Raw genomic sequence first — 27770 nt, forward strand, 5'->3', positions numbered from 1 at the left:
TGTGCATTTGTAAATCGCTGCGTGTATTTGTGGATTTTGAAACATTTCAAGCGTCAAGACGCACACTGATCCACAAATGGCTGGACTCCACCCACCTTCTACTTAACCCAATCAGATACCGGCCACGTGGGGCTGACCAATCGTTGCATGTTCTGGCTCCAACCAATCACGTTTTGCCTTACAATCAGTGCGGGACCAGCCGTAATTCAGGACAATTAACCAGTCTCTTGAAAATGGACGACTAGGACAGTGGTGCTCATCACAGCATTATTGTACTAATATCTAAAATAAAACAAGTAATGTTATGTGTAATGTAATCAGTGTTTCATGTATCACTGAGTCGATGCGTGTTTTGACCGTGAGTGTGTTTGGCAAACTGGTATTCTACGGTGACCGGGAGGGGAGGTCTTCGGTTCACTTATTTTTGTCGTGGCCACGACATATAAACTCGTCAGAACGTGATAATATAACACAGCCACGAGATATTAATTTGTGGGAACGTCATATTATGTCGTGGCCACGAGATCGTTTTGTCGAGGTAAGGATGTCGTGGCCTCGAGATGCTATGTTGAGGGAACGACATCCATTTTTCATGGCCAGGTCTTATTATGATGAGGGAACGGCATATTTTTCTCATGCATAAACAAACCTTCGTGACCATAGCAACCTGGGATTATCAGAGTTGTTTAAAACATTTTTACTAACATGAAACATTTAATTTAATATTTGTATATTCTTCTTCTTATTATTATTATTATTATTAATAATAACGTTATGTAAGATCGAAATGAAGGGAAAATATAATAATAGGCTAATAATAATGATGTTGATGAAGATGATGGTGATAATAATGGCCTAATAATAATATACGAATATTTTGAAGACGATTGAGGGATGGGTAAAAATGTTTTCTTGTATGCCTATGTTATTTAGACTCCTTTGGTAACGTTTATTCATTATAAACTTAATATGAATGCTGTTTACATTGTGTGCAATATAATAATTTATATTATAAAACAATAAAAGAAATTATGTTTGTTTATGCAATAAACTCGTGGCCACAAATATGTCGTTCCCACAAATTAATATCTCGTGGCTGTGTTATATTATCACGTTCTCACGAGTTTATATGTCGTGGCCTCAACAAAACTAAGTGAACCGAAGACCTCCCCTCCCGGTCACCGTAGAATACCAGTTTGCCAAACACACTCACGGTCAAAACACGCATCGACTCAGTGATACATGAAACACTGATTACATTACACATAACATTACTTGTTTTATTTTAGATATTAGTACAATAATGCTGTGATGAGCACCACTGTCCTAGTCGTCCATTTTGAAGAGACTGGTTAATTGTGCTGAATTACGGCTGGTCCCGCACTGATTGTAGGGCAAAACGTGATTGGTTGGAGCGAGAACATGCAACGATTGGTCAGCCCCACGTGGCCGGTATCTGATTGGCTTAAGTAGAAGGTGGGTGGAGTCCATGCATTTGTGGATCAGTGTGCGTCTTGACGCTTGAAATGTTTCAAAATCCACAAATACGCGCAGCGATTTACAAATGCACAGAGAGCAATCCACAAATATGCGCTGCGATCCACAAATGCACAGTACGCGATTCACATATAAATGCAGGGCAAAGTTGTGTTTGTAAAATAAAAAAAATATTTGTGAGTATGTTTTTTATTTGCAATTCTAATTTTTTTACTTGTAAATATAATTCTTGTTTGTGGAACTCTAAGATTTATTTGTGGATCTCATTCTATTTATTTTGTGAATATGCTTTGTTTTTGTCAATCGCTTTACATTTATTTGTGGATCGTAATGTATTTATTTGGAATTATGCAACGATTCTAACCCCATATCCATACCTTAATGTACTATGATTTTTGGGACATAAAAGGAGATGTTCAAGCTACTATTAGCCATGCAGATAAAATAAATGGTGATCAGGCTCTGTCAAGCTCAAAAAATAAACATTCTCAAAAAATCATTAACATTTCAAAAAGTTCATATATGACCCAGGCATTATATTTCGAAATATTTCACTTTCTGACAAAAAAGCTGATTTATGGCTTCAATTTGTTGTTGAAATATACACCGTACAATATACAATATACGGTAATTATTGTACTTTTTTGGTTTCTTTTTAATAGGGCTGTCCCCTAATAGTCGACAAACCGTTAGCCAACGAGGAGAGGCTTGGTCGACCAAAATGTTATTAGTCACTTAGTCACAGAAAAAAAAGCCTCCACAGGAAGTTGCAAAGTCACGCAGTCCGTGACAGATCTTTAATGGCTGGTCTATGTGGTAATATAGTACATGGGGTAGGACATCCAAATGCGCACCTGTCATTCATCGACCTCAAATATGGCTTTTCATCTGAAATATGTATATAGTAGCAACTTTACATGGCCGCTCAATCTAATGTTAACCTAGAAAAATGTGTGCTATTGAAGTGTCTGTGCGAAGTGTGGAAACTGAACAGTAGCGCCCTCCCTCCATGACAAATGGAGGTGCCGGTGCGGTCACTTGCTTTTAAAATACTCTGTCATTTTTGCTCACAAAGATAAGAGTACTGCATCTTTCGAATCTGTAAAGACTCTACGTTTATTTGTGTGCACTCAAAATAACAACGAAACGTTGTGCTTTTGTAAAATAAAAAGCAAACATGAAAACAAACATGATGTGTTTCTGCCGTCTCGGTCTCTGTGAACTTGAGCGTGAAGCTGCGAAACTTTGACACCAGTGGTCACCATTCACTTTCATTATACTTTAAAGAACAGCATAGTGAACATTCTGCCAAACATCTGCTTTTGTGTTCAACAGAAGAAGGTAAGTCACATGGGTAAATTTTTGGGTCAAATATTCTCTCAAAAGTATAACGAAACTATGCATTTAGAGGACTGACCTGCAAAAACATGTAGTAGACGATGAAGAGGAAATAAAAGACCTGAGAGGCCATCAGAAATGACTGAAAGCCACCTGTGGATTGGTAGAGACGGACACTCTGAACCACGCTGCGAAACTGAAACGCACCTGTAAAATAAGAAGTATAAGATGGGCTTACAATAAAACAGGTTTTGTATGAATGGGAATTATTGTTTTTTTGCCTCACCCACTGCAGTGCTTTCTAGCATCAACGTCACAATGCAGAAGAGGTTGACATTAGCATTGTACACCGTAAACTCTGCAAAAACCACCCTTGTGTACATATCCAACCAGGTGGAGTCAACTAGATATTGAAGCTTCCTGTTGGTTGGTTGAAGGAAAGCATGTCGTTGGGGCAAGTATGCATAACATATAATACACAACATTTTTTAATATCACCTTGAGGGCCTTAAAGGTAAAGTGTATAATTTTTCTGATGTTAAAATAATTTCTGCTATCTTAATTCATTGTCTTAAGTTAACTTATAGTAAGCCGTTCTATTTGTTTCAACTTTAACAATGCATAAAATGGCAGGCCTTTTTTTGTGATTTCTCACCTGCTAGCATTTTGCAGGTCAGAACCGAGGTCCATAACATAGCCTCCTCCTCTATAAAGTGCAATCATACCCCAAACGGGGATTGCTTTGAGAGTAGACTGGCTTTGGTACTGCCAAGCTGTGATGGTGTCCTCAGAACCATTTACAAAATTAAACTCATCCCAACCTGGACCGTAAGAGCCCATGTCCTCATTTTCCCAAGAGTAAGGCGCATTGCAGTCAGGAACAGAGTGACGCATGGACTTAGCAATCTTACAAGAGTCTCTCTTCACCCTAACTTGACGAAGACGAGCACTCCCAACAAGTTTTGAGTTTCCATCCGTTATAAAGCCTCGGAAATGAAAATGAAATATAGTCATTAAACACACCAGTCAATAATGTGGACATTTACTTTTGCTTGATGAGTTCTTAAACTTAAGATTCTCCTTATAGATTTTTTCCTTCCCTACTAGTTGAATAGTACAAAATGTGAAAAAGATTAGTATGAAAACCATTCTGTTAGGAATCCTTATAAGTTAGATGTGATGGGTCAGAACTACCTTAAAGGATTAGTTCACTTCCAGAACAAAAATTTACAGATAATCTACTCACCCCCCTTGTCATCCAAGATGTTCATGTCTTTCTTTCTTCAGTTGTAAAGAAATTATGGTTTTGGAGAAAAACATTTCAGGATTTCTCTCCATGTAATGGAATTCTATGGTGCCCCCAAATTTGAACTTACAAAATGCAGTTTAAATGCAGCTTCAAAAGGCTCTAAATGACCCAGCCGAGGAAGAAGGGTCTTATCTAATGAAACAATCGGTTGTTTTTTTTTAAAAAAATACAATTTATATACTTCTTAACCTCAAACGCTGGTCTTGTCTAACTCTGAGATAACTCTGTTATTTCAGGTCATGAGAGTTAGAGTACGTCTAAAAACTCCCATCTCATTTTCTCCTCCAATTTCAAATTCATCCTACATCGCTGTTTTACCTTTTTTGTAAAGGGTGTTTATTCTTCTTTGCATGTTCACTGTGTAAACTCTGACTACTTCTGCAGCGATGTAGGACAATTTTGAAGTTGGAGGAGAAAATGAGTTGGGAGTTTTTAGACGTACCCTAACTGCCATGACCGGAAAAAAAAACAGTTCTCACACAGAGCGAGACAGAACGAGCATTTGAGGTTAAAAAGTGTATACTTTTTTCTTTTTTTTAAATAACCGATCGTTTCACTAGATAAGACCCTTCTTCCTCGGTCTGGATCGTTTTAAGCCCTTTGAAGCTGCATTTAAACTGCATTTTGTACTGTATGTTCAAATTTGGGGGCACCATAGAAGTCCATTACATGGTGAGAAATCCTGAAATGTTTTTCTCCAAAAACATAATTTCTTTACAACTGAAGAAAGAAAGACATGAAAATCTTGGATGACAAGGTATAAAAGTTAAGATAAAGATAATGAAAGTACCTGGATACTGTCCAAACAGGTTATTAAGAAGTACAGTGTTAGCCCAGGTAAACACATCATTGTGGTTCATACTGTCTGAAATGCCATTGCTGAAGCTCTGTCGGATGTGATGAGTGAGGTAAAATCCATTTTCATCTCGCTGACCATATGCCACCAAGAGCAGCATCCACAAGAACCCCAGAAAAACTGCAAAGGAAATACAGGTCTGTGCACAGCCCTCCTTTCACATAGTCAATAGCTAAAACCCAGCTAACATACAATAAATATATAAATATTCTAAAATGTTTTACTAAGTTCTTATTAAGGTACTTCTGATTGTTCTATCAACATTCAAAATGTTAAGTTTTAAAAATGGTTCTGCAAACTTTATAGAAAACATTAAAGAAACGTTTTTGCAAACAACATGGGAACAGTATTTTTTTAATGTTTTCTAAACTTTCTGAACAAGTAATAGTAACATTTAAAACATGTTAGGCGAATGTCCAAATAAAACATTTCAGATAAAACCTTTGATTGAACAATGTATAACAAACTTTTTAGGCTAACATAATTAAAGACCACATAACTTTGAACAATTGTTTTATGTTACTAGAAAAGGATCTGTTCATAACCTTGAGAGACCTCTGACAACATTTCCCTGTTAGCTGGGAAGCAATGGCAACTGAATGTGAACAGTTATTTTTTTATCTTACCCAGAATCTCCATGATAAGTGCTCGTGCTTTCTGCTGCTTGACCATGTTTCTCTTGATCCTCTCAATATCACTGGGAGGTGGAGGCTGATAGTAGCTGCGTGTACAATCCCTCTTAGAAAGTCGCACTCCATTGAGACCAGCTACAGGAGAGATCATGACTGAATGTAAGAAATCAACAACAAAGCCACTTCCTAAAATAAAAGACTCTTTATAAAGAGTTTTTATCTGAGAAATCATATCTAAGAGACATTCCCTCGTGTAAAAGAAGTAAACTTGAGCATACTTTTAAAAAAAGAGTACTTATTACAGAAATAATGTACTTAAGAGTGTTAAACTGCAAACTAAATGTAATGTTTTCAGACACTTAAGTGCATGTTAACTGCAATTAAATGACCATTTAAGTGTCTTCTCTTTAAGTACACTTCAGTGGACTTTTATTTCATTAATTTTATATTATTTGCTATATACTTCCAGTCAAAGTTTTTGAACAGGAAGATTTTGCTGTTTTTAAAGAAGTCTCTTCCGCTCAGCAAGCCTGCATTTATTTGATCCAAAGTACAGCAAAAACAGTCAAATTTTAAAAATAAAAATTTTCAGCATCACTGCTCCAGTCTTCAGTCTCACATGACCCAGACTCAGAAATCATTAAAGACAAGAGTTAATTTTTACAGGATTCTTTGATGAATAAAAAGATCTAAAGATCAGAAATAAAAAGCTTTTGTAACATTATACACTATACCATTCAAAAGCTTGGAGCTATATATATATATATATATATATAGCTTTTATATATATATATATATTAAATATATATATATATATATTTGTATATAAAGATGCTTTAAATTGATCAAAAGTGTTAATGTTACAAAAGATTTCTATTTCAGATAAATGCTGTTCTTCTGAACTTACTATTCATCAAAGAAACCTGAAAAAAATCTACTCAGCTATTTTCAACATAATAATAATAATAATAATAATAATAATAATAAATGTTTTTGAACAGCAAATCAGAATATTAGAATGATTTCTGAAGGATCATGTGACTGGAGTAATGATGCTAAAAATTCAGCTTTGAAATCACAGGAAATAAATTACATTTTAAAATATATTTAAACAGAAAACAGTTATTTTAAATAGTAAAAATGTTTCAAAATTTGACTGTTTTTGCTGTACTTTGGATGAAATAAATGCAGGCTCGATGAGCAGAAGAAACTTCTTTAAAAAACATTACAAATCTTACTGTTCAAAAACCTTCAAAAAGATCTAAAGGACAACAAGTGCACATTTAATACAATTAAGCACACTTCTTTTTGGTTTCTGGTTATTTGTGCTGAATATCTGATTTCCAATTACCTGAGCGAGTAGTTGCTTTTTTACGTAAAGTGTCAACAAGTTCTGCATCCTCGAAACTGACTTTTTTCACCACCAGTGCAAAGAAAATGGCTAAACAAAGCACCTGTCAAAAGAAACACACAATACCACAGTCAAAAGCAAGTGACACTGTAAATGCAATACAAATATATAGTGTTTTGACTGCAGCTCTTTACTTTGACAGGCTGGGTGAAGAACAGGCTCTCAGTGAAGGACATCGCGATGGAGATTATCCAACTGACTGAGCGATCCTTCCCGTATTTCAGTCCATACAACATGGTGAAGTACCCTGATACCACACTTGTGGCTGCAACAAGAAGCCAACCCACATACACAAACCACCACGGGAGTCCCTTCCTGCTGCTGTCTTTCTTGGGGCTCGAGCTGCCGATCCGCTGCTCGCTGATGGGTCTGGAGGAACGGAGACTTTCCAGCAGTTTCTTCATGCTCTGGACCTGCAGTAACACCTTGCTGTAGCACCCAGGCCTGGAAAAGCCTGAAGGCCCCAGCAGCCTCACTTCTCCCTCTACGTTTTCAAGTTGCTTGGAGAGATGATAGGTGTAGGGCCAGAAAAGCGAGGAGGTTTCGTTTTTGTGTATTAAGTGCTGTTGTTCGATGAGGTTCTGCAGCTCTGACAGGAAAAAGTTGACGTCTTCCTTTTCAGAGACCGCGGTTTTCGGGACAGAGCATCTCATTGCATTTGCAAACAAGTATGTGATTCTCTGTATGTCCTAATGACAAATGATAAAACATGTATATATTGGCAAAATGATGTACCAATAAACATAATTTCAGTATAACCATGCATTAATTTAATCAAAAATGACACACTACAATAATGAAATGTTACTTGATCAGCAAATATAGCATATATCAGCATGTCAGAATCAGAATGAGACTGAAGACTGGAGTAATGATGCTGAAAATTCAGCTTTGCATCACAGAAACAAATTACATTTTAAAATCTATTCAAAATAGAAAACAGTTATTTTAAATTGCAATATTAATTCACTATTTCACTGTTTCTACTGTATTTTTAAACAGCTAAATGCAGCCTTGCTGAACATGTTTTGTTAACTTTTTGTTAATAATGTGTATAATAATTAATGAAAGACTTACTTTGATAAGGAAATCTACAGTTAAATTGTTCAGATCAAAATCTGGAGAGGCGATCTCATATGGGATGTCTTTTTCCATTTCAGGAGGCTCAGACTGCTTGTGTGGCATTTCTTTCTTTACTTTCTTTTTCCGGGGACGTGAATGTCTGAAAATTCCCACAATTACTAGATTGATGGGGAATACAATAAAGGAGCTCTGGATGCCTATTATCACCTGACTCCAGGTCAGTTTAATTTGGCCTTTGAATAAAAGAGAATTAAACAGAAACATCAGTTTGGACTAGTGCTGTCAATAAAATAAAATTGTGTCCTAGTATTTTTACAAAGTTATTCAGAGATTGTGGCAGGCAAGTATGTCACAGAACTTACATTACAATCTCACAAAATTGTGCCTTTAGGGGGTATGACAGCTTCTCACCGGGACAGTGCCCTTCTTTACCCCTAAAGTGTTCATAATAGTACCATAAGAGTACATATTACTATCTTAAGGGGACATATTACTAATCTAAAGTAATAATATGCACCCTTTAGGGGTAAAGAAGGTATAAAAATGTCCCTTTAAGGGTACTGCCCCAGTCAATTTTTGCATATTTTTCTTAGAGTGTACAAAAGGTGGCTTCACATCATATACATTACCAGTCAAAAGATTTTTAATGTTTTTTTTAAAGAAGTCTCTTTTGCTCACCAAGTCCGCATTTATTTGATGCAAAATACAGCAAAAGCAGTTATTTTGTGATATATTTTTATTATTTAAAATAACTGCTTTCTGTTTGAATATATTTTAAAATGCAATTTATTTCTGTGATCAAAGCAAAATTTTAAGCATCATTACTCCAGTCTTCAGTGTCACATGATCCTTCAGAAATCATTCTAATATGCTGGTTTGCTGTTCAATAAACATTTATTATTATTATTATTATTAGCAATATTTAAAAATGTTGAGTACATTTTATCAGGATTCTCTGATGAAAAGAATGATCCAAAGATCAGCATTTATCTGAAATAAAAAGTTTTTGTAATATTACATACCGTTAAATATTATTTAATAATGATAATAATAATAATAATAAAATAAATGTTTTTTGAGCAGCAAATCTGAATATTAGAAAGATTTCTGAAAGATCCTGTGACTGGAGTAATGATGCTAAAAATGCTAAAAACTGTTCAAAAACTTTTGACTGGTAGTGTATGAATATGTCATTATTTTAGAGCCATACCCATATCCATGGTCTGCTCTGAGGGATCTGTGGGAATGCCGTAGAACATGATACTGGTCAACATAGAGCAGAGCAGCACTGAGAAACAGCACGAGACACGCTGCACACGGGTGAAGTTACTGCTGGGGGGTCGACTGACCACAGAGTACCAGATGTGACCGTCACAGAAGTCCGTTGTTGTCTTCATGAAGAATAAGTTGCTGCAGAAAGAGAAGTCTTTTAGGTGTTTTTTCAAATATTATTTTTCAAAAGAGCAAGATGAGCTCACCTGAAGCCTTTCATTTCTGTCTCTGATGCTACAGGAAACACTCTTTCAACAGTACAATCATCTATATCAACAGCCAACCACGAGCTGCACAGGAAGTGCCACTTTTGCTCAGTCTGCAGGTCTTCCACCATGACTGAGTTGACATACCTGAGAAATAAAAAATAACATTTTCAAACACATTAGCTGTGTTAGTAAAAAGCTGTATTGCATATGCACTTGTACTGTAAAAAAAAATACTTGCAATTAATATAAAATTCATTTTAAATATATATATATATATATATATATATTGTGACAGACGCCTCCGGACTCATCAGCGTCGCCCTGGTAACAAACGCATTTCACCTGCACGCCCTCACCACGGGTTGTTCGGTCACAGCTGAAACCAATTCCCAGGCTGCCATAAAGAGAGCACCACGCTGAGCGTGAGACAGACTCTGGTCTTGAGACGCATGCAACGCTTGTTTACTCTTTCTCTTTGTTCCCCCAGACAGCAGCGAGTGACCGACAGCCCACGATTCGTTTGGAGCACGTTTTGGACACCCACTGACTGGAGTAGAGCACTGAAGAGCACCGCCAAGCACCTCTCACCGGCATCACCTGTTGTTTTTTCCTTTTTGATTGTAAATAAATCCACCCTCCGGGGACATTTCACTGAGCCAGCCTTGTCGTGTGATTCTTCACCCCGTCACAGTGGTGGAGAATGCGGGCATATTGGTGAAGAAAAACCGGCAAATTCACCGTTCAACCCCCCCCCCTAATTTTTTCTTTCTGTTCTGTGCACCACAGGCAGTCGGAGAACGGCGCGCTTGATCCTCGATGGAAGAAATGCTGCAACGCCTCGCTGAAGTAAGCATCCGCCAGCAACAGATTGTCGAACATCTGGCCACCCGTCAGGGTCGGACGGAGGATGAAATCGCGGCCATCCGCAGCTCCGCCGCCCAGCGCGTTCCGGTACCCGACCCCCCGCGCTCAAGCGACTCGCCTGCTTTCAAAAATGACAGCCGATGACGATGTGGAAGCCTTTCTACAAGTGTTTGAAAACACGGCCACACGTGAGGGATGGCCGGAAGAAGACTGGGCATTGGCGCTGGCACCGCTTCTCACAGGGGAGGCTCAACGCACCTACTTTTCACTGCCGCTGACGACTGCTGAGAATTATGAAGAAGTCAAGCGGGAAATCCTAGCAAGGCTCGGCCTCTCTCCCATCTGCGCTGCCCAGCAATTCTTTGAGTGGGAATACAAACCCCACGTGCCAGCCCGTGCCCAGGCCGCCGAACTCAGCCGTATCGCCCAGCATTGGTTGCTAGAGGGGAATCCCACCGCGACCCAAGTAGCCGAACAGGTGGTCGTCGATCGCCTCCTCCGCGCCCTCCCCCGATCCCACCGGAAAGCGGTGGGAATGAGGAACCCTACCAGCACGTTGGAGCTTGTGGAGGCGATCGAGCTGGCGGATGCCGTCCATCACCGCGAGGCAGGAGATCGAGCGCCGCCGTTCCCCTGGAGGGTGGTCCAGGAGCGACGCGTGTTGGAGGGCACCTCCCGACCAATCAGCAGGCCACCGGTTCCCTCCCCGTGGGACGAGCCCATGCCCAGCGCGGAACCCGTCGCAACCCCGCGGACTTGGCTGGCAGGCTGCATCGTCCATCAACGAGTGCCCGTAGGAGCTCCTGAAGCGAATGTAACGATCGAAGGAAAATCGTACCGGGCATTACTGGACTCCGGCAGTACGGTCACCCTAATCCAGACACGGTTGTGCCCACCGCACAGCGGCAACAAAAGCGTTCTTCCAATTACCTGTGTGCACGGGGACACCCGCCAAGTGCCGGCTCGTAGGGTGACCATCTCCTCGTCCCAGGGCACCTGGCCCGTAGAAGCTGGTCTAGTAAAAGACCTACCTGTGGCCGTACTGCTCGGAAGGGATTGGCCGGGATTCGAAAGGCTCTTTGCAGCTACCACTCAGCCTGTCAGCCCCGGAGGGAACCGGCGGAGACGACGGAGGCCTCTGGGACCCCGCCGCCGTCCAGCCCTCCTCACCTCCGACAGCGGGAGAGATGGTGAGTCCCCCTCCCAAAATACTAATCGTTTTTTTGATGTGTTCCAACAGGCTGCGGGAGGGGGCTCGTTTGCCAAAGAACAACGGGAGGACGACCGCCTCAAACACTGCTGGGCGCAAATACGCGTGGTGGATGGAAAAGACGTCCTCCCCCGACCCCATCCTCTCCCGCACTTTGTCGTCGAAAACGGCCTGCTGTATTGTGTCGCCCAGCGGAGGGGGGAGGAAAAGAAGTTATTGGTAGTGCCACGGGCGAAAACGGAGACCGTCCTGGAACTAGCCCATGCACACCCCATGGCCGGTCATCTGGGGGCAGAAAATACCACACAGCGCATCCGCGATCGATTTCACTGGCCCGGCCTGGAGGCCGAGGTGAAACGCTTCTGCCAGGCCTGCCCAACCTGCCAAATCACAGCCCCGAGAACTCCTCCCCCCAGCCCACTCATTCCGCTACCCGTCATCGAGGTGCCCTTCGACCGGATCGGAATGGACATCGTGGGGCCGTTGCCTAAGTCTGCCCGAGGACACGAACACATCCTGGTGATCGTCGATTACGCCACCCGGTACCCAGAAGCAGTCCCCCTTCGAAAAGCCACTGCGAAGAATATTGCTCAGGAGCTGTTTCTGCTGGCCAGCCGAGTCGGCATCCCCTCCGAAATTCTGACTGACCAGGGAACTCCATTCATGTCCCGGCTGATGGCGGACCTCTGCAGGCTGCTGAGGGTGAAACAGTTGAGGACTACCGTCTACCAGCCGCAGACGGATGGTCTCGTGGAAAGATTTAATCAGACCCTTAAACAGATGCTCAGACGTGTGGCGGCAGAGGATAGACGGGACTGGGACCTCATGATCCCGTACGTGCTCTTTGGCATCCGCGAGGTCCCCCAAGCCTCAACTGTTTTCACCCCCTTCGAGCTCTTCTTTGGCCGTCAACCGCGAGGGCTCCTGGACGTGGCCAAGGAGGCCTGGGAGCAGCAGCCTGCCCCTCATCGCACGGTAATTGAACATGTTCGCCAGATGAGGGAACGGATAGATCGAGTAATGCCATTAGTCCGGGAACATCTCTGCAAAGCCCAGCAAGCGCAGCAACGTCACTATAACAGGGCAGCCCAACCACGGGAGTTCCAGCCGGGAGATCGCGTTATGGTCCTGGTCCCCAGCTCGGCCTGTAAGTTCCTGGCTTCCTGGCAGGGTCCATACACAGTACTGGAAAAACTCGGTCCGGTCACGTATCGTGTGAGACAACCTGGGAAGAGACAGACGGAGCAACTATACCATATAAACCTCCTAAAGAAGTGGGTGGGGACCCGGGACCAGTTAGCCGCCCTCAGTCTCACCGATCCCGTGGTTGTTGACGTCAACCCCCATCTCTCGGCTGCCCAGAAGACGGAGCTGCAGCACCTGGTCAGTCAGTTTCGGGATGTGTTCTCCTCCCAGCCCGGGCAGACCAACGTTGTCCAACATGACATCCGAACCCCTCCTGGAGTCATCGTTAGGCAACGGCCCTACCGAGTTCCGGAGGCTCGTCGGCGGGCTATTGAGGAAGAAGTCCAACAAATGCTGAAGTTGGGGGTAATTGAACCATCCCGGAGTCCCTGGTCCAGCCCTATTGTAATGGTACCTAAGCCGGATGGCACCCTCCGCTTTTGCAATGACTTCCGCCGCCTTAACGAAGTCTCCGAGTTCGACGGCTACCCCATGCCTCGGGTTGACGAGGTGTTGGACCGCCTGGGGAGGGCCCGGTACATCACGACGCTAGATCTTACCAAAGGCTACTGGCAGGTACCCCTTACCGAATCTGCTAAACCAAAAACTGCTTTTTCTACCCCCAGTGGCCACTGGCAGTACCGGTCTCTCCCCTTCGGCCTCCACGGGGCGCCCGCCACATTTCAACGAATGATGGACATCATCTTACGGCCCCATCAAACTTACGCAGCGGCGTACCTGGATGACGTGGTGGTCCACTCCGAGGCATGGGAGAAACATCTGGTCCGGTTGCGGAGGGTGCTCTCGGAGCTCCGGCGGGCTGGACTCACCGCCAACCCCCGCAAGTGCCATCTAGCGTTCTCTGAAGCAAAGTACCTGGGCTTCCAAGTTGGACGGGGCCTCATACGGCCCCAGGAGAAGAAGGTTGAAGCAGTTCACAACGCTCCCAGACCCCAGACAAAGTCCCAGGTACGAGCCTTCTTGGGGTTGGCGGGGTATTACCGTTGTTTTATCCCCAACTTCTCCTCTTTAGCCGCCCCTCTGACAGACCTGACCAGGAAGGGGCAGCCAGAGAAGATAGGCTGGACTTCCCCGGCGGAAGAAGCGTTCGCCCAGATCAAAACGGCACTCACGTCCTCACCTGTACTCCGTGCCCCGGATTTTTGCTGCCCCTTCCTGCTGCAGACAGATGCCTCCGACACAGGATTAGGAGCCGTCCTGTCCCAAATCCAGGAGGGTGAGGAGCATCCGGTCATCTACATCAGCAGAAAGCTGTCCCCCGCCGAGAGAAGGTATGCCACTGTCGAAAAGGAAGCCCTGGCCATCAAGTGGGCAGTCCTGGAGCTGAGGTACTATCTACTAGGACGCAAGTTCACCCTGGTGACCGACCACGCACCCTTACAGTGGATGGCCCGCGCTAAAGAAACCAATGCCAGGGTGACTCGCTGGTTCCTAGCGCTCCAGGACTTCCACTTTGAAGTTCGTCATCGTGCCGGGGCAGCCCACGCCAACGCAGACGGCCTCTCTCGGATCTGGGCAGCTTATGCTGGTCTGTCAGGGGTCATTCCCCACCCACCCCTAACTTCACCCCTACTAGCTCCGTTTGTTCACAGGACCAGTGCAACGCTTGGGGGGGAGTGTGACAGACGCCTCCGGACTCATCAGCGTCGCCCTGGTAACAAACGCATTTCACCTGCACGCCCTCACCACGGGCTGTTCGGTCACAGCTGAAACCAATTCCCAGGCTGCCATAAAGAGAGCACCACGCTGAGCGTGAGACAGACTCTGGTCTTGAGACGCATGCAACGCTTGTTTACTCTTTCTCTTTGTTCCCCCAGACAGCAGCGAGTGACCGACAGCCCACGATTCGTTTGGAGCACGTTTTGGACACCCACTGACTGGAGTAGAGCACTGAAGAGCACCGCCAAGCACCTCTCACCGGCATCACCTGTTGTTTTTTCCTTTTTGATTGTAAATAAATCCACCCTCCGGGGACATTTCACTGAGCCAGCCTTGTCGTGTGATTCTTCACCCGTCACAATATATATATATATATATATATTAACTTCTCAATAAAAAGTGCACTTAACAATGTTACATTAAACATTTTACTTTAAAGTACATTTTAAATCATTAGATTTAATAATCTTTTTCATGCTTTAAAGAAGTACACTCATTTTAATGTGTTGACATATTAAAGCCCATGTAAAGCACTTGATTATTATTTTATTATAACTGTATAGTGTGTTTTTTATATTACTTTAATAGTTTTATTAATTTTAAATGTACTAAATAGCAATTTCATTACAAATGTGTAATTATAAATATATGGAAATACATGGAAATCTAGTTTCAACGGAAATTAAACTGTATTTTAGTTGTCCTAGTATTTTAGTAATCCTTGTCACTTTTTACAGCATTATACTAACTATATCTCAAAGAATTTCAAAGACAAATAAGTAATTATAAATATGTACTTAAGTCCTACTTATGTAGCTCAAAGAAGCACTGTAAAGTTCTGATTGTATTTAATTTAAATTGACCTAAAATACTTTCTCATTTAATTACAGTTATCATGTCATTTTGTATCTAAAAACACTGCATTCAGTATCAGGGTTGCCAGGTTTTCACAACAAAACCCGCCCAATTCTGAGAGGATCCCCTGGTAAAATTTGCATTTCAGGGGATAAATATCACATTATTGTGTGTCTTTAACCCGTGGACATGAAAACAACCTGCAGCAACAGTGTTAAAGTAGCCCAATTCTGCAGAAAAAACACAGACTTGGCAACACTGTATCAGTCCACACTTATAGCATATTATAGTATAGTATTTTTTTTTTAAACATATATGTATTTCCTTTTTTAAGAAGATGCTGAAATACACTTTTTTTTTCAGGAAATTCTGACAGAAACCCTTTTTATTTATTTTTTTAACTCTAAACACAAGTGAGTTGTGAGGGTATGTTCAGGAGATGATAACTGTACACTGTAAATAAAAAAAATGAGTTTTTAAAGTTGTAAATAAAACTGATAATTATTGTACGTTTTAAAAGAAAATACTATTTCAGTCTGTCTACTTTCAGTCTTTTCTAAAATGTTATGTTTAGTTCAATGTGTTACTTGCTATTTTCTTGTAGTTAGTTGTAAAATTTACCAACAGTTTCTAAGTGAAAATTGTTTTTATGCAATTTTTTTTCAAGCTTTGTCCACACTAATATGTTTTTGTTTAAAAAAAACACATCTTTTCTCTCTTGGAAAACTGAGCTTTTTGAAAACGCTCTCAAAAGTGGATAATTTTGAAAATGCGATGTGTGTGGACTGTTAAAACTACGTTTTTGAAAATGATGACGCATATTGTACCAATAGATATCTATGATTATACCAGTATTGTGCCTGTTATGTGCCACTTTAACACAATGTTGCAAAAGATACAGTATGTAAATAAAATAATCCTGCCGAAGCTTCCCAGCCCTAGTGTAGTAGGTGAACTGTTCCTCTGACATCAGTTTACCAAGCAGGATGATCCCCTGAGTTGTCATGCCACAGTCTGATGCTCTGCAGCTCTCCCAGTGAGAAGGGGGTGGTCAGTAAGAAAAGGTCCACACCTCCTCTTTCAAACACTGGCTTATCAGGGTCAGTCAGATGATGGGGCTCACATTCTCCCTCCGTACCTTGTAGAGTCACTATGACCTGACGTGACAATGACATTGCAGAGTTAGTATGTAATAGCACAAGATCAGAATTCCGAAAGAAGCTAATAATACAGTTTATGGACATGCTGACCCGTGATGACGTGGAGGAACCCATACGATGTCCAGTGCTGATCTTCAGCAAGTAGCAGTACTCAGCAAAGGGATCATTGTCCTCTAACACAGTAATCTTCACCTTTTGGGGGAAATAACACAATATATCTTACACAGTATATATGATAGACCTTCAAAGTTAACATGATCTGCTGCACGCAAACCATTTTATTTCCAGATCTCATATATTTTTGGAGTGCATTAGGATATTTACAAAAAAACAAAACAAAATAAAAAAATAGAGAGGGACTTGATTAGATTGTGAAAAGTGGGTATTACATAGCAAAATTGAGCCTAACCAAATGCGAGTTTGCTAAAATACTGCATAAATATATATTTGGCTATTGTTTAACATGATCCAGTAGCCAGTGGCCTTAATGTCATAATCAGAAAAGCTGTTTATGATGAAAAAATGCAATAAAAACTAATTATAAAATACATAACATTTTGTCTAAGGGTTTAACAAATAGTTCCACTTAAAAACTAAAATTTTTTAGACTATTACTAAGAAAATAAACAGGGTCAGTTTTGTTTTCATGTTGACTTTGAAACTTAAAATTCATTAAGTCTAGAGACCACAGAAAGTTTGCAAAGCTAGACAGACCTTGGTTACGTCTTGTAGGTCCTTCCGGCGTGCCCATGCCACTATCAGGATGTAAGCTACGAAAATTGCCCCGATAAAGCACACTACCACTGGGTTCTGTGCAAAGTTGGAAAACAACTCAGCAGACTTGGACGGATCTACCGTATTGGGCATGACAAAAAAACTGCTCCCAAAAAAGGTCAAATGGGTACACAGACACTGAGTAACATTTGGGTTTGTTTTAGGGCCAACCTAAAGAATAAAGAAATTAAGCACAGAGTGTTATGGAAAGAGCCAGAAAGAATAATATTAAATGTTAGTTGTGTTAGAAATAATTCTGCTTGAATTAGCATGCATATTCTTGTGATAATGAAAGTGCATTTAATTATATTGTAGTGCATTTCAAATCTTAAATGTACTGGAAGATAATATAGTATTAATTAAATAAATGGAACTAAACTGTACTTACAGACAGGTGACTAAATGTCTAAGACTTTTAAAAAGTGCACTTTGTAATAACATCAAACTTAATCTTTTACTAACATACTAAAGCACATGTTCTGGATTATAACTGTACAGTGTTATTTGATATTACAAAACAACTGCATTTAATATAAATGTAATATATATTTTTATTTAATGGCAGTTAACATGCAATTAAGTTTATGAAAACATTACATTCAGTTTTCAGTTTGCATATTATTTCCATAATAAGTAGTCTTTTTAAGTGTACTTCTTTTTCACAAGTGAAATTACTCTTTCTGTAATTATTTCTCATTTTCACAGCCTGTTTTATTATGAGCTGTATGGAAGCCAAATGCTTCAAACTGATCAAATCGATTCGGTGTATGTGACAAAATAAAATAAAATAAAATAAAATAAAACTCACCCTACAACCATAGTCACTCCAGTTGGCTCTGGTCTCTTGCCAGAAAATGCACTGAACAGTAACGGTCGTGATTGTTACTGATGCATCTATAGACTTCACACCCGGAGGAACAACAGGTCGTATGAGAAGGTTGTAAACGCCCACGTCTACTGGCATGTCACTGGGACCCAGTACCCATGTGTACTTTTCATCTATGTAAAAGAGTACAAAATGGTGCTTGATACAGTTTGCATTGTTAACAAACAACTGTGCTGTTTTAAGCAAATGATTTACCTTGTGAATTTCCTTCTTGAGGAAGTGTAATTTTGGCTGCATAGTTATTCTCTGTGGGTTGGTTCTCATAACCCAGCAGTAATATTAGTGTTAAATCTTCAGAGGGAAGTAACTTCATAACCAGAGTAATATTGGGAGTGGTTACATTGATGATCGTAGTGCTGAAGTTTTTTAGATTTAGAACTGAGCTGTTCACCGCTGGGTCCAGCCTGGGTAATAAGATCTGCAGATTGAGCAAAGTGGAATTTCATTAGGTCCCAGTAAAATCTCTTTACTATTTACAACTTATGATAATACAAGGCACTGGTAAATTTTGAGATTTTGAGCTAGATTGAAATTTTTGCTTCCATATGACTTCTTATAGATTAGTGGAAAGAAAACATGCAAAATTTTAAAAGTATGAAAAGTATGGTGATTAGTTAAAGATATGTATTAGTTTTTACTCTATTCACTTTTAGTTTCTTGCCTTTAAACCAGATTTAAAAAGTTACTTCTGGATTTCTATTTGTTATTTTGTTGTTATATACACAGAAATTGCATCTTTTTGTCAGGAGGTCTTTAATCTTTTTTACCTCAATCTCCTCAGTCAGATTTCCCACTGGAATGCCAGATCCGTTAGTTTTGGAAAGGGACAAACCGGCCACAGTGCTATGAATGGGCTGACCTTCAACCCATGGATCAATGTTAAAATGTGTCATCTGTGGAAAGTGGAAATGTAGGGCGAATTCAGGCTGATTGGGACACTTTTCCCAAGCAATTTCAATGACAAAAAGTGTCCCAATCACCCTGTATTCACTCTGTGCATATTGCATTATAATATATCAGCCTGAAGGATATGTAACATTAGTATAGCACAAAATAAAATTTATACTATGTTAGGGCTGTCAAGATTCCTTTAATAAATTTGAGCACTATTATGAAAAATCCTTTATTGCATTTTGCCTGTGTAAAAAACAGGAAGTGGCACATTCCTTGAATGCGAATCCATGAAACACATTATTAACCTATTTTCTAGGGCTGCACGAAATATTAAAACCATGTAAAAATAAGAATAAAGCATAGTGCTATTGTGAATTCACAAAGGCTACAATTCAGTTAAATAAATATATGTGCTGCGGGTTTAATATGCACTTAATTTATATGCGAGTAGGGTACATGCATCTTAGAGTGGCTCCATTCACAGTAAATGCTGCTCCACACAAACAGTTATCATTCACGAAGCACGTGCACAAAAAGCGACTGTTACATTGCATATGAGTACTAAACTAATTTGTCTTTCAAGTCTTATTGCTTAAACTGTCAAATACACACATTTATGTTAACAACACACAGGAATTACAAAAACACTCAGTTATGTCTGTGAAGGTAAAATCTGATGTCCTTGTTTTTTTCACATGCCTGCAGAAAAAGGCTTACTAAAACACTGAGTTACTGAGTTGTCCTTTTTCACATTTTCTCGGCTCGTAGATGCACTATGGACCCAATTATAGCACTTAAAGGAGAAGTCCACTTCCAGAAGAAAAACTGACAGATAATGCACTCACCCCTTGTCATCCGAGATGTTCATGTCTTTCTTTCTTCAGCCGTAAAAAAAGTGCTTTTTGAAAGAAACATTTCAGGATTTTCTCCATATAATTGACTGCTATGGTGCCCTGGTTTTGAACTTCCAAAATGTAGTTTAAATGTGGCTTGAAACGATCCCAAATGCAGTTGTAAACGATCCCAACCGAGAAAGAAGGGTCTTATCTAGCAAAATGATCGGTTATTTTCATAAAAATAATACTATTTATATACTTTTTAATGTCAAATGCTTGTCTTGTCTTGCTCAGCCTTAACTGTTTTTTTCCAGTTCATGACAGTTAGGGTATGTCAAAAAATTCTCATGTTCTCCTTCAACTTCAAAATCGCCCTATGTCACTGTTTTACCTTTTTTTTTTTAAGGGTGTTTGATCTTCTTTGCATGTTCACTTTGAAAAGACTGGGTCGGTACTTCTGCAACGATAAAGGATGATTTTGAAATTATATTTTAAGTTGAGGTAGAAAATACGATTGAAGTTTTTCAACATACCCTAACTGTTTTGAGGCAGAATACAGAGTTCAAGGAGAGCAAGACAAAACGAGTGTTTGAGATTAAAAAAGTATTTAAACTGTATTTTCTTAAAGGGGTCATCGGATGCCGAAGTTGATATGATTCTTTAGGGTCTTCACAAGTTCGCCTTACAAACAATAATGAGGAATAAAAGTATGCATATTTGGCGTGCTGCCCCGGGGAGAGGGGTCCGAGCTCCACACAAGGGTTAATGGCAAGGACTCGGGGTGGAGGAGGGATGCTGACGACTAGAGATGAGGAAGGTAAGGCTGTTTAGATTATTTATGGGCGTCCTCCCGGGCCGGCGGGATGGACGATGTGATTGCTGATGGTGAATTGGCAGAGTTAATTACCTGTGCGTGTTTCTCCCGAAATTTGTTAATAAAACATCACTTAATGAAAAGTCTATAATATACTTTGGTTAAAAATTCTCAATGGTTGTGTAAAACAACACCCTTTTTACCTTGTCAAAATGAGCTCTGCAAAAATCATCTCATTCTAAGGGGTTGTTCCTTTAAATGCAAATGAGCTCTGCTCACCCCGCCCCTCTCTTCTCTCTGTGGAGTGACGAGCCTGTTTACTCGTCATGTCAATCAACTATCGTGGGAGCGGCCTCTGTCGGTGTGACGGCACACGGACAGGCATCTGAGAACGGCTCGATTTGAAAAAGGGGATATTATTTTTACAGATTAATTAAAAACCACTGCATGGATTTTTATAATTTTAGGGTAGATTTGTACATACACTGCCAACATATATTAATGTTCAAACAACATGAAAAAGTGAACTTAGCATCTGATGGCCACTTTAATGAAAATAACTGATCGTTTCACTAGATAAGACCATTCTTCCATGATTGGGATCGTTTATAACTGCATTTGGGATTGTTTGAAGCCGTATTTAAACTGCATTTTTGAAGTTCAAAATCGGGGCACCATATCAGTCCATATATGGTGAAAAATGTTTCCCTCAAAAAACATAATTTCTTTATGGCTTAAGAAGAAAGACATGAACATCTTGGATGACAAGGGGGCGAGTACATTATCTGTAAATTTTTGTTCTGGAAGTGGACTTCTCCTTTAAACACGGAGAAAGTCAGATTTTCATGATATGTCACCTTTAAACGTAGCATATTCAATATTAAGCAAGAATTAAATCACGCCATAAAATGTGAAAACAATCTTTCGGCCATTCAGTTATTGCCTCAGTGCTATTATACATGCATTTAAGTCATTTTAAAGTCTGTTGTTCCCTTAGGTCAATTTTTATTACCACAAAAATGATCTGATTACTTGAGAATAATCGTAAGAATAATTAACTGATTACTTAGTTACCACAACAATTGTTAGTGGCAGCCCTAAACTATACTACTTTAAAAAAAAAAAAAAAAAAAAAAAAAGGACCAAACAAGGGCAACTATAGGATTTCAACAAGGAAGTTGAATATGAAGTGATATGGCTCAGAGGAATATTTCTTGCTTTCAGAGCAAAAGGCTGCAAATTTGAATCTTTCTTGATTAAATGTTTTTGAATTTGAAATCGTTTATATATTTTCTCTACAATCTTAACGTTATATAACTTGACATCTCTTCTTCGAATCCTACTGCTATAGTTAATCAAATAGATTTATCTAACATATCTACTATTAAACACATTTCTTACCAATGAAACTTATTTAAACTTCATATAAAATGCATGAAATGAAAATGTGAGTAATATATCACAACAAACAATGAATTATTGTTCATACATTAACCTAAAGTCTCTTGCTATATCTACAGTTGTTTTAAAATGCATTACAAGGACTCACCACCCAGAATCACGTGACCATAAACAATATAATTACAATATAAAACTGTGTTTGTAATAAGCAAATTCATTATTAAGACATTTTTATCTTTAGACTGTAGCTTCTTGCTAAAATATGAATCCTCAAAACAAATGTGTTGATGGATTTTAATGTGAGAGGACAACAGCCAGTTCACATCTTTATTGGAGGACGCATTCTTATGGATTATAGACGTGTATTATGGCCGGTTTAAAGTTAAAACATGATTAATGATGAATTTGGTATTTGGAAACATGCAGTTTTTCAATCCCTAAGACGTTAATTGATGGACTGGAGTGGTGTGGATTGCTTGTGAATTATTGCGATAAATGATCTTGATCTTGTTTTTTACACATTTTTTCGGCTTACAGTAGCTTGTAGTGACTGAAATACACCCACTTTCACATCCACTGGCTCATCAACAGGAAGTATATCAGAGCCCAGATTCGGAAGCTTGAATCCAGCTGAACTGTTCTCAACACTGAAGGGCTCTTTCTGGAGGTTAGCTGGGGATATCCTAATCAGAAAAAATTCAAAACACATACAAAATGTTCTCAATTATCTGTTTTATTTTCACTGAATGTATAGTAATTGAATTCTGATTGTCCCACCTGTTGACATAAATATTGACATTAGGAGAGGTGATGATGCTGGGTTCCAGATCAGGTGTTTTATTTGCTAGCAGGAATGTCTGCACAGAGTCCACTGCATTGAACAAATGACCAGAGATGTCGCTCTGAAAGGCAGTGAGAACGCATCAGTAGATTTAACTGTATTTAACTGTGTTTTGAAACATAATAGCTTTTTTAAATAGCTGGTCATCTAATTTATTACAGCCAAATTTATTAGTTTTTCTCAAATTATATATATGGTAAGGTTCAAAGCTTTTGAAATTATCCAAAGGAAAAGATTATTTATTAGAAAGACCATTCTATAGTTAATCAATATATTTTCTTTAGAAATAAAATGTTACTTAATGTAGGTCAGTATAAGTTTTTTTCACCATAAGCAAAATTAACTATATTAAGAAAGTATCATTTTCACTTAAAATAAAACTAAACATGTTGTCAATGCTTAATTTAGTTTAATAACTATAAAGACGACTTCAAAAGACTGTAACCTTTCAACTGTTTACTTTTAAGTCAAGTTTACTTCACTTTATTTCAAATAAATTCGAATCTAATCATGACAAACTATATATAGTTGGAAAAAAAAAGACTGTCAATAAACTGTTTTTTGTTACAAATTATGTAGAAACAGTAATAGATTTATTTATGACAAGAGTGCACCTCAAAAATCCACATCATAAGTACATCGTTCTGACCTTTGTCACAAAAAGTCTTTTTCATTGCCTTTTTCCCTATCACAATTTAGAAATCACAAGAAATTATATATCAGTTTAAAACTTAAAATCTCAAAATTCATCCTTTGAAAGGCATTTTAAAATCAGACATTGCATTGCCATGGAAATGGGACTTCAAAATCATATTTAAGTATTATATTTAAGTTTGAATAGTGCACTTTTATGTCTGTGATCAAAAATGGGGGTGACAGTTAAAGGGTTAATGTCTTTTTAAAATGTGCATTATATCTTCTGTATTATAGTAACAAAAAAAAACTGAAACATTAATAAAACTTGTTAATAAAAACTGTTTCTTTTAATTGCTTTAACTGGTTCTATGGGGAGTGTTATTACTTTAGACAAACTGAAAAAAAAGACTTTCGATTAGGCTAATATAAAAAACTTTTTTAAGTGTAGTCAAGCTATTTTTCTTGGTAAACGACAATTTTTACAATTAGCGATAACCAGCTTAAACGAACTTTAAACCAGCTAAAACACAGGTTCAATCAGATTATTCAAAAATGATTTAAAAGGAAAAAAAGCTACCTCTTTATTAAAGGCAGCGAGAATGTGACTAGAGGACGCAACAAGGAGGCTGGCTATTTCAGTTCGTTGAGTGATGTTATCCATACTGATGGATTTGAGGGATTTACTGATCATTTCTAGGGCACAACCAGCATTCTCCTGTGAAAGAAATCAGCAGTTATGCAGTAGTAGTGTTTGAGCACATTTATACTGATGCGTTTGGTCACAGTACTACCTGAGCATTAACATTCAATTTGTCCTTATTTTTAGTGATAGTTGTCAAAAATCCAGCAAAAGTCAGCACTTCTGTAGGTTGTTGGAGTGGTTCTTCTAAAGTTGCACACATATCTGAAAGAAGGTACTCTCTGAACTGCAAGTGAGAAATGGATTAGATATTATATACATGTGGTTTCTCAAGACCACAAAAACAGCTTTTTAGTATGCAAAACAAGTTTTTCAAATTCTATCGTTTCATCTTTTTGACCTCTTCTGTGTCAGTTGCTTCAGTAAGCAGACTCAGTTCGTTATCAATCGAGCTCTTGAGCTGATTCTTGTCGATCTTTATACAGGAATACTGAATTGTTGTGCTCACAGAAGAAGTACCACCACTTATTTCACCTAAACCATACAGAAATAGTGATTAGATGCACTTTATTCACAGATGTAATACAATAGGTTCTGTAGTCACAAAATGTGAAATAAACGCACACTTCACCACGACGATGATGTCCTTCTTGAAAGACCTAATCGTTCTGGATTTGATTTCCAAGTTATTTTTATTTCTATCTTTTAGAATCAGGACTTTATTGTTTCTTTGTAAGCAGACTTCCTTAAAATTGTCTTTCTATAATCAAAACAATATAAAAATTATTATTAAAAATTAAAGAAGCATCTGTATAGCATGCCAAATTTGTAAAAAACAGTAGCAAAATTGAAAATGAAATCATTACATGCATTTGAAACTGAATGTACTTACTCTGTATTTCTTTACTTTACTGCCATCTTCCACATACCAGTATATCTTTGAACAGGTAGCACTTATTGTCAAAGTGATTGTCTCACTATTGCAGCTAGGAAGTACAGATACAAACAGATCCACTTTCTTAACATTCTCCCTCCATCACCAGGTATGAAAACCTCAGCAATTAAAAAAAGATTTCTGACTTCAAGGCAACTGAAAATAAAGGTCACAAAAATATGTCTTACTTGATCTGAAAACTGCCTTGATTCTCTGTACCAGAATAACAAATCCGTTCATCTGGATTGTCCCTTTTAGCCCTTTTGTGTGTGTCCTGTCTCAAAGACAAAGAGTACTTTGATACCTGAAAAGGTTTAGAAAAGAAGCATTTAGGAATCAATTTTAGGATGACCTGTTTCCACATGTAAAGTGACCGATGAAAAAAAAAACAGCTGAAACCAGCCTAAGCTGGCTGTCTGGGTTTAGCTGGTTTAAGCTAGTCAGATTGGTCTCTGCGACCCAAGTTAGTTTTCAAATGGATTTAGCTGGTTGGTCAGCTGCTCTCCCAGCCTGACCATCTAAGGAAATGGTCAAAACCTCCTATAAAACTAGTCTGCGAAAACTAACTTTTACCAGTTTAACTGGTTTCAGATATTGTTTTTTGCAGTGATGGGCATATGAAAATTAATAATAAAGTAATGGGAATCCCTGAAACTATTACATAGATGTTTAAACAAAAGTCTGTTCAGGATTTTCACTCAATAAATGTGCCATTCAAAAGTTTGGGATCAGTAAGATTTTGAATATTTTTTAAAGAAGTTTCTTATGCTCATCAAGGCTGCATTTATATGATCAAAAACACAGAAAAATGTAATATTGTGAAATATTACTATGAGGTAAAATAACATTTTCTATTTTAATATGCATTAAACTCTCATTTATTTCTGTGATCAAAGATAAATTTTCAGCATCATCACTTCAGTATTCAGTGTCACATGATCCTTCAGAAGTCATTGTGATATACTCATTTATTATCAGTGCTGGAAACAATTAAAAGTTAAAAAGAACAGCATTTGTTAAAAATAGAAATCTTTTTCTGACAAAATACAATACCATTCAAAAGTTTGTGGCCAGTAAATATTTTTTTGAAATTTATACTTTTATTCAGCAAGGACCTGTTAAATTGATCAAAAGTGATAGCAAAGACTTAAATTGTTAGAAAGTATTTCTATTTTGAATACATGCTGTTCTTTTGAACTTTTTTATTTATTTCAAGAATCCTGAAAAAGTAATACAGGGGTTCCAAAAAAATATTTGGCAGCACAACTGTTGACAACATACTGTAGATAATTCTAATAATAAATCAGCATATTAGAATGATTTCTGATGGATCATATGACACTAAAGACTGGAATAATGGCTAAAGAAAATTCAGCTTTGCATCACAGGAATAAATTATATTTTAAAATATATAAAATAGAAACTATTTTATATTGTAAAAACATTTCACAATATTCACAATTTTTTCCCTGTATTTTTGATGAAGTAGAGGAACAACGTCGGTATCACGAAATAAAGTTTAACTGAACCATTATTTTTGAATAAATAGAAGTACAAAATCCAAAGTGAAAAATCAATTTGATCACCTCAACAATCGAATCGTCACCACCATCATCTGCTGATCTTTCCATGATAACACGAGAGGGTTCTGCATTATGGAAAATATAGATAGTTTGATGAAAATCCAGATTTTTTTTTTAAAGGAAACATAGGAGTATCACTACTACAGTATATTCTCTGTCCACCTTATTTTAAATATGCGGCCATTTGTAATTTGAATGTGCGGTGTCATTTGCTTTAAGTTATTTCTTCTGTATAAAAAACAGTCTGTTGCTGCTTGATATGCAAACTGGTATTTGTTATCATATTATTTTACTCTTTTATCATACTCAAAAAAACACACTGGTTTGCAGTACAATAGTTATCGTTTATTTAACTTATTGAAATTATTTTTCTAGTTATTTACCTATAGCAGCAAATGAATTGGAAGTCTTGAACATTCACAAAAATGGCTTGCTTCTACATTGCAAATAAAGTGGATCAATATAAAACATCTCTCACGGTCTTTGCAGTGGTATTCCACCAATAGGTAACTTCCCAGTGCAGGACACGGCTCTCCAAAAGATGACGTGTCTGCCACAGCCGTGCAAAACTGCTGTCCATTACAGAGATCTTGGAGGACAACAACAAACATCATTACTGTTCATTACTGGAGACAGCTGTTGAGGTAGAGTAAAAAACAGATGCACAAATTCTCAATGCTCTTCAAACACTAAGCACTTTGACAACAATAGTACCATTAAAGCAGCAGATGAACAGAATCGATTTTCACAAAGAGATTGTCTGAATCCTCTGCAAATATTTATAATATGTTCACAATTCGTTTGCCTAATTATGAGACTTTTTCAAGTCCATTAGTATCTATTGACTACTACTGTATTGTTTTTAAGCTCATTATGTTTTCCTGCTTTACATCTGTTATGATGTAGCCTACTGTAATATTAAACCTCAGCTTTGGCAGGAGCCCTGTATATTCAGGTAAAAATGAAGCTC

The 27770-nt window shown here is 38.7% G+C and overlaps 1 protein-coding gene across 1 annotated transcript in view; it reads right to left on the bottom strand.

Moving 5' to 3' along the window:
- pkd1l2b (polycystic kidney disease 1 like 2b) overlaps window positions 1–27770 on the bottom strand; it is a 37418-nt gene that overhangs the window by 5894 nt on the left and 3754 nt on the right. The window contains exons 4-29 of the mRNA XM_051114469.1: window positions 27279–27389; window positions 26804–26865; window positions 25406–25521; window positions 25176–25269; window positions 24908–25043; window positions 24684–24817; window positions 24435–24569; window positions 24221–24358; window positions 22944–23068; window positions 22732–22849; window positions 18989–19114; window positions 18417–18639; window positions 18144–18334; window positions 17276–17506; window positions 16652–16753; window positions 16380–16558; window positions 9605–9751; window positions 9337–9536; window positions 8121–8359; window positions 7178–7732; window positions 6984–7086; window positions 5627–5767; window positions 4935–5120; window positions 3491–3821; window positions 3122–3255; window positions 2915–3042 (exon numbers count right to left, since the gene is read on the bottom strand). Of these exons, the coding sequence (XP_050970426.1) occupies window positions 2915–3042; window positions 3122–3255; window positions 3491–3821; window positions 4935–5120; window positions 5627–5767; window positions 6984–7086; window positions 7178–7732; window positions 8121–8359; window positions 9337–9536; window positions 9605–9751; window positions 16380–16558; window positions 16652–16753; window positions 17276–17506; window positions 18144–18334; window positions 18417–18639; window positions 18989–19114; window positions 22732–22849; window positions 22944–23068; window positions 24221–24358; window positions 24435–24569; window positions 24684–24817; window positions 24908–25043; window positions 25176–25269; window positions 25406–25521; window positions 26804–26865; window positions 27279–27389 (4385 nt within the window). The remainder of the gene's footprint in view (window positions 1–2914; window positions 3043–3121; window positions 3256–3490; window positions 3822–4934; window positions 5121–5626; window positions 5768–6983; window positions 7087–7177; window positions 7733–8120; window positions 8360–9336; window positions 9537–9604; window positions 9752–16379; window positions 16559–16651; window positions 16754–17275; window positions 17507–18143; window positions 18335–18416; window positions 18640–18988; window positions 19115–22731; window positions 22850–22943; window positions 23069–24220; window positions 24359–24434; window positions 24570–24683; window positions 24818–24907; window positions 25044–25175; window positions 25270–25405; window positions 25522–26803; window positions 26866–27278; window positions 27390–27770) is intronic.

This window comes from Labeo rohita, chromosome 7 (genome assembly GCF_022985175.1).
Source record: "Labeo rohita strain BAU-BD-2019 chromosome 7, IGBB_LRoh.1.0, whole genome shotgun sequence".
NCBI classification, from domain to species: domain Eukaryota; kingdom Metazoa; phylum Chordata; class Actinopteri; order Cypriniformes; family Cyprinidae; genus Labeo; species Labeo rohita.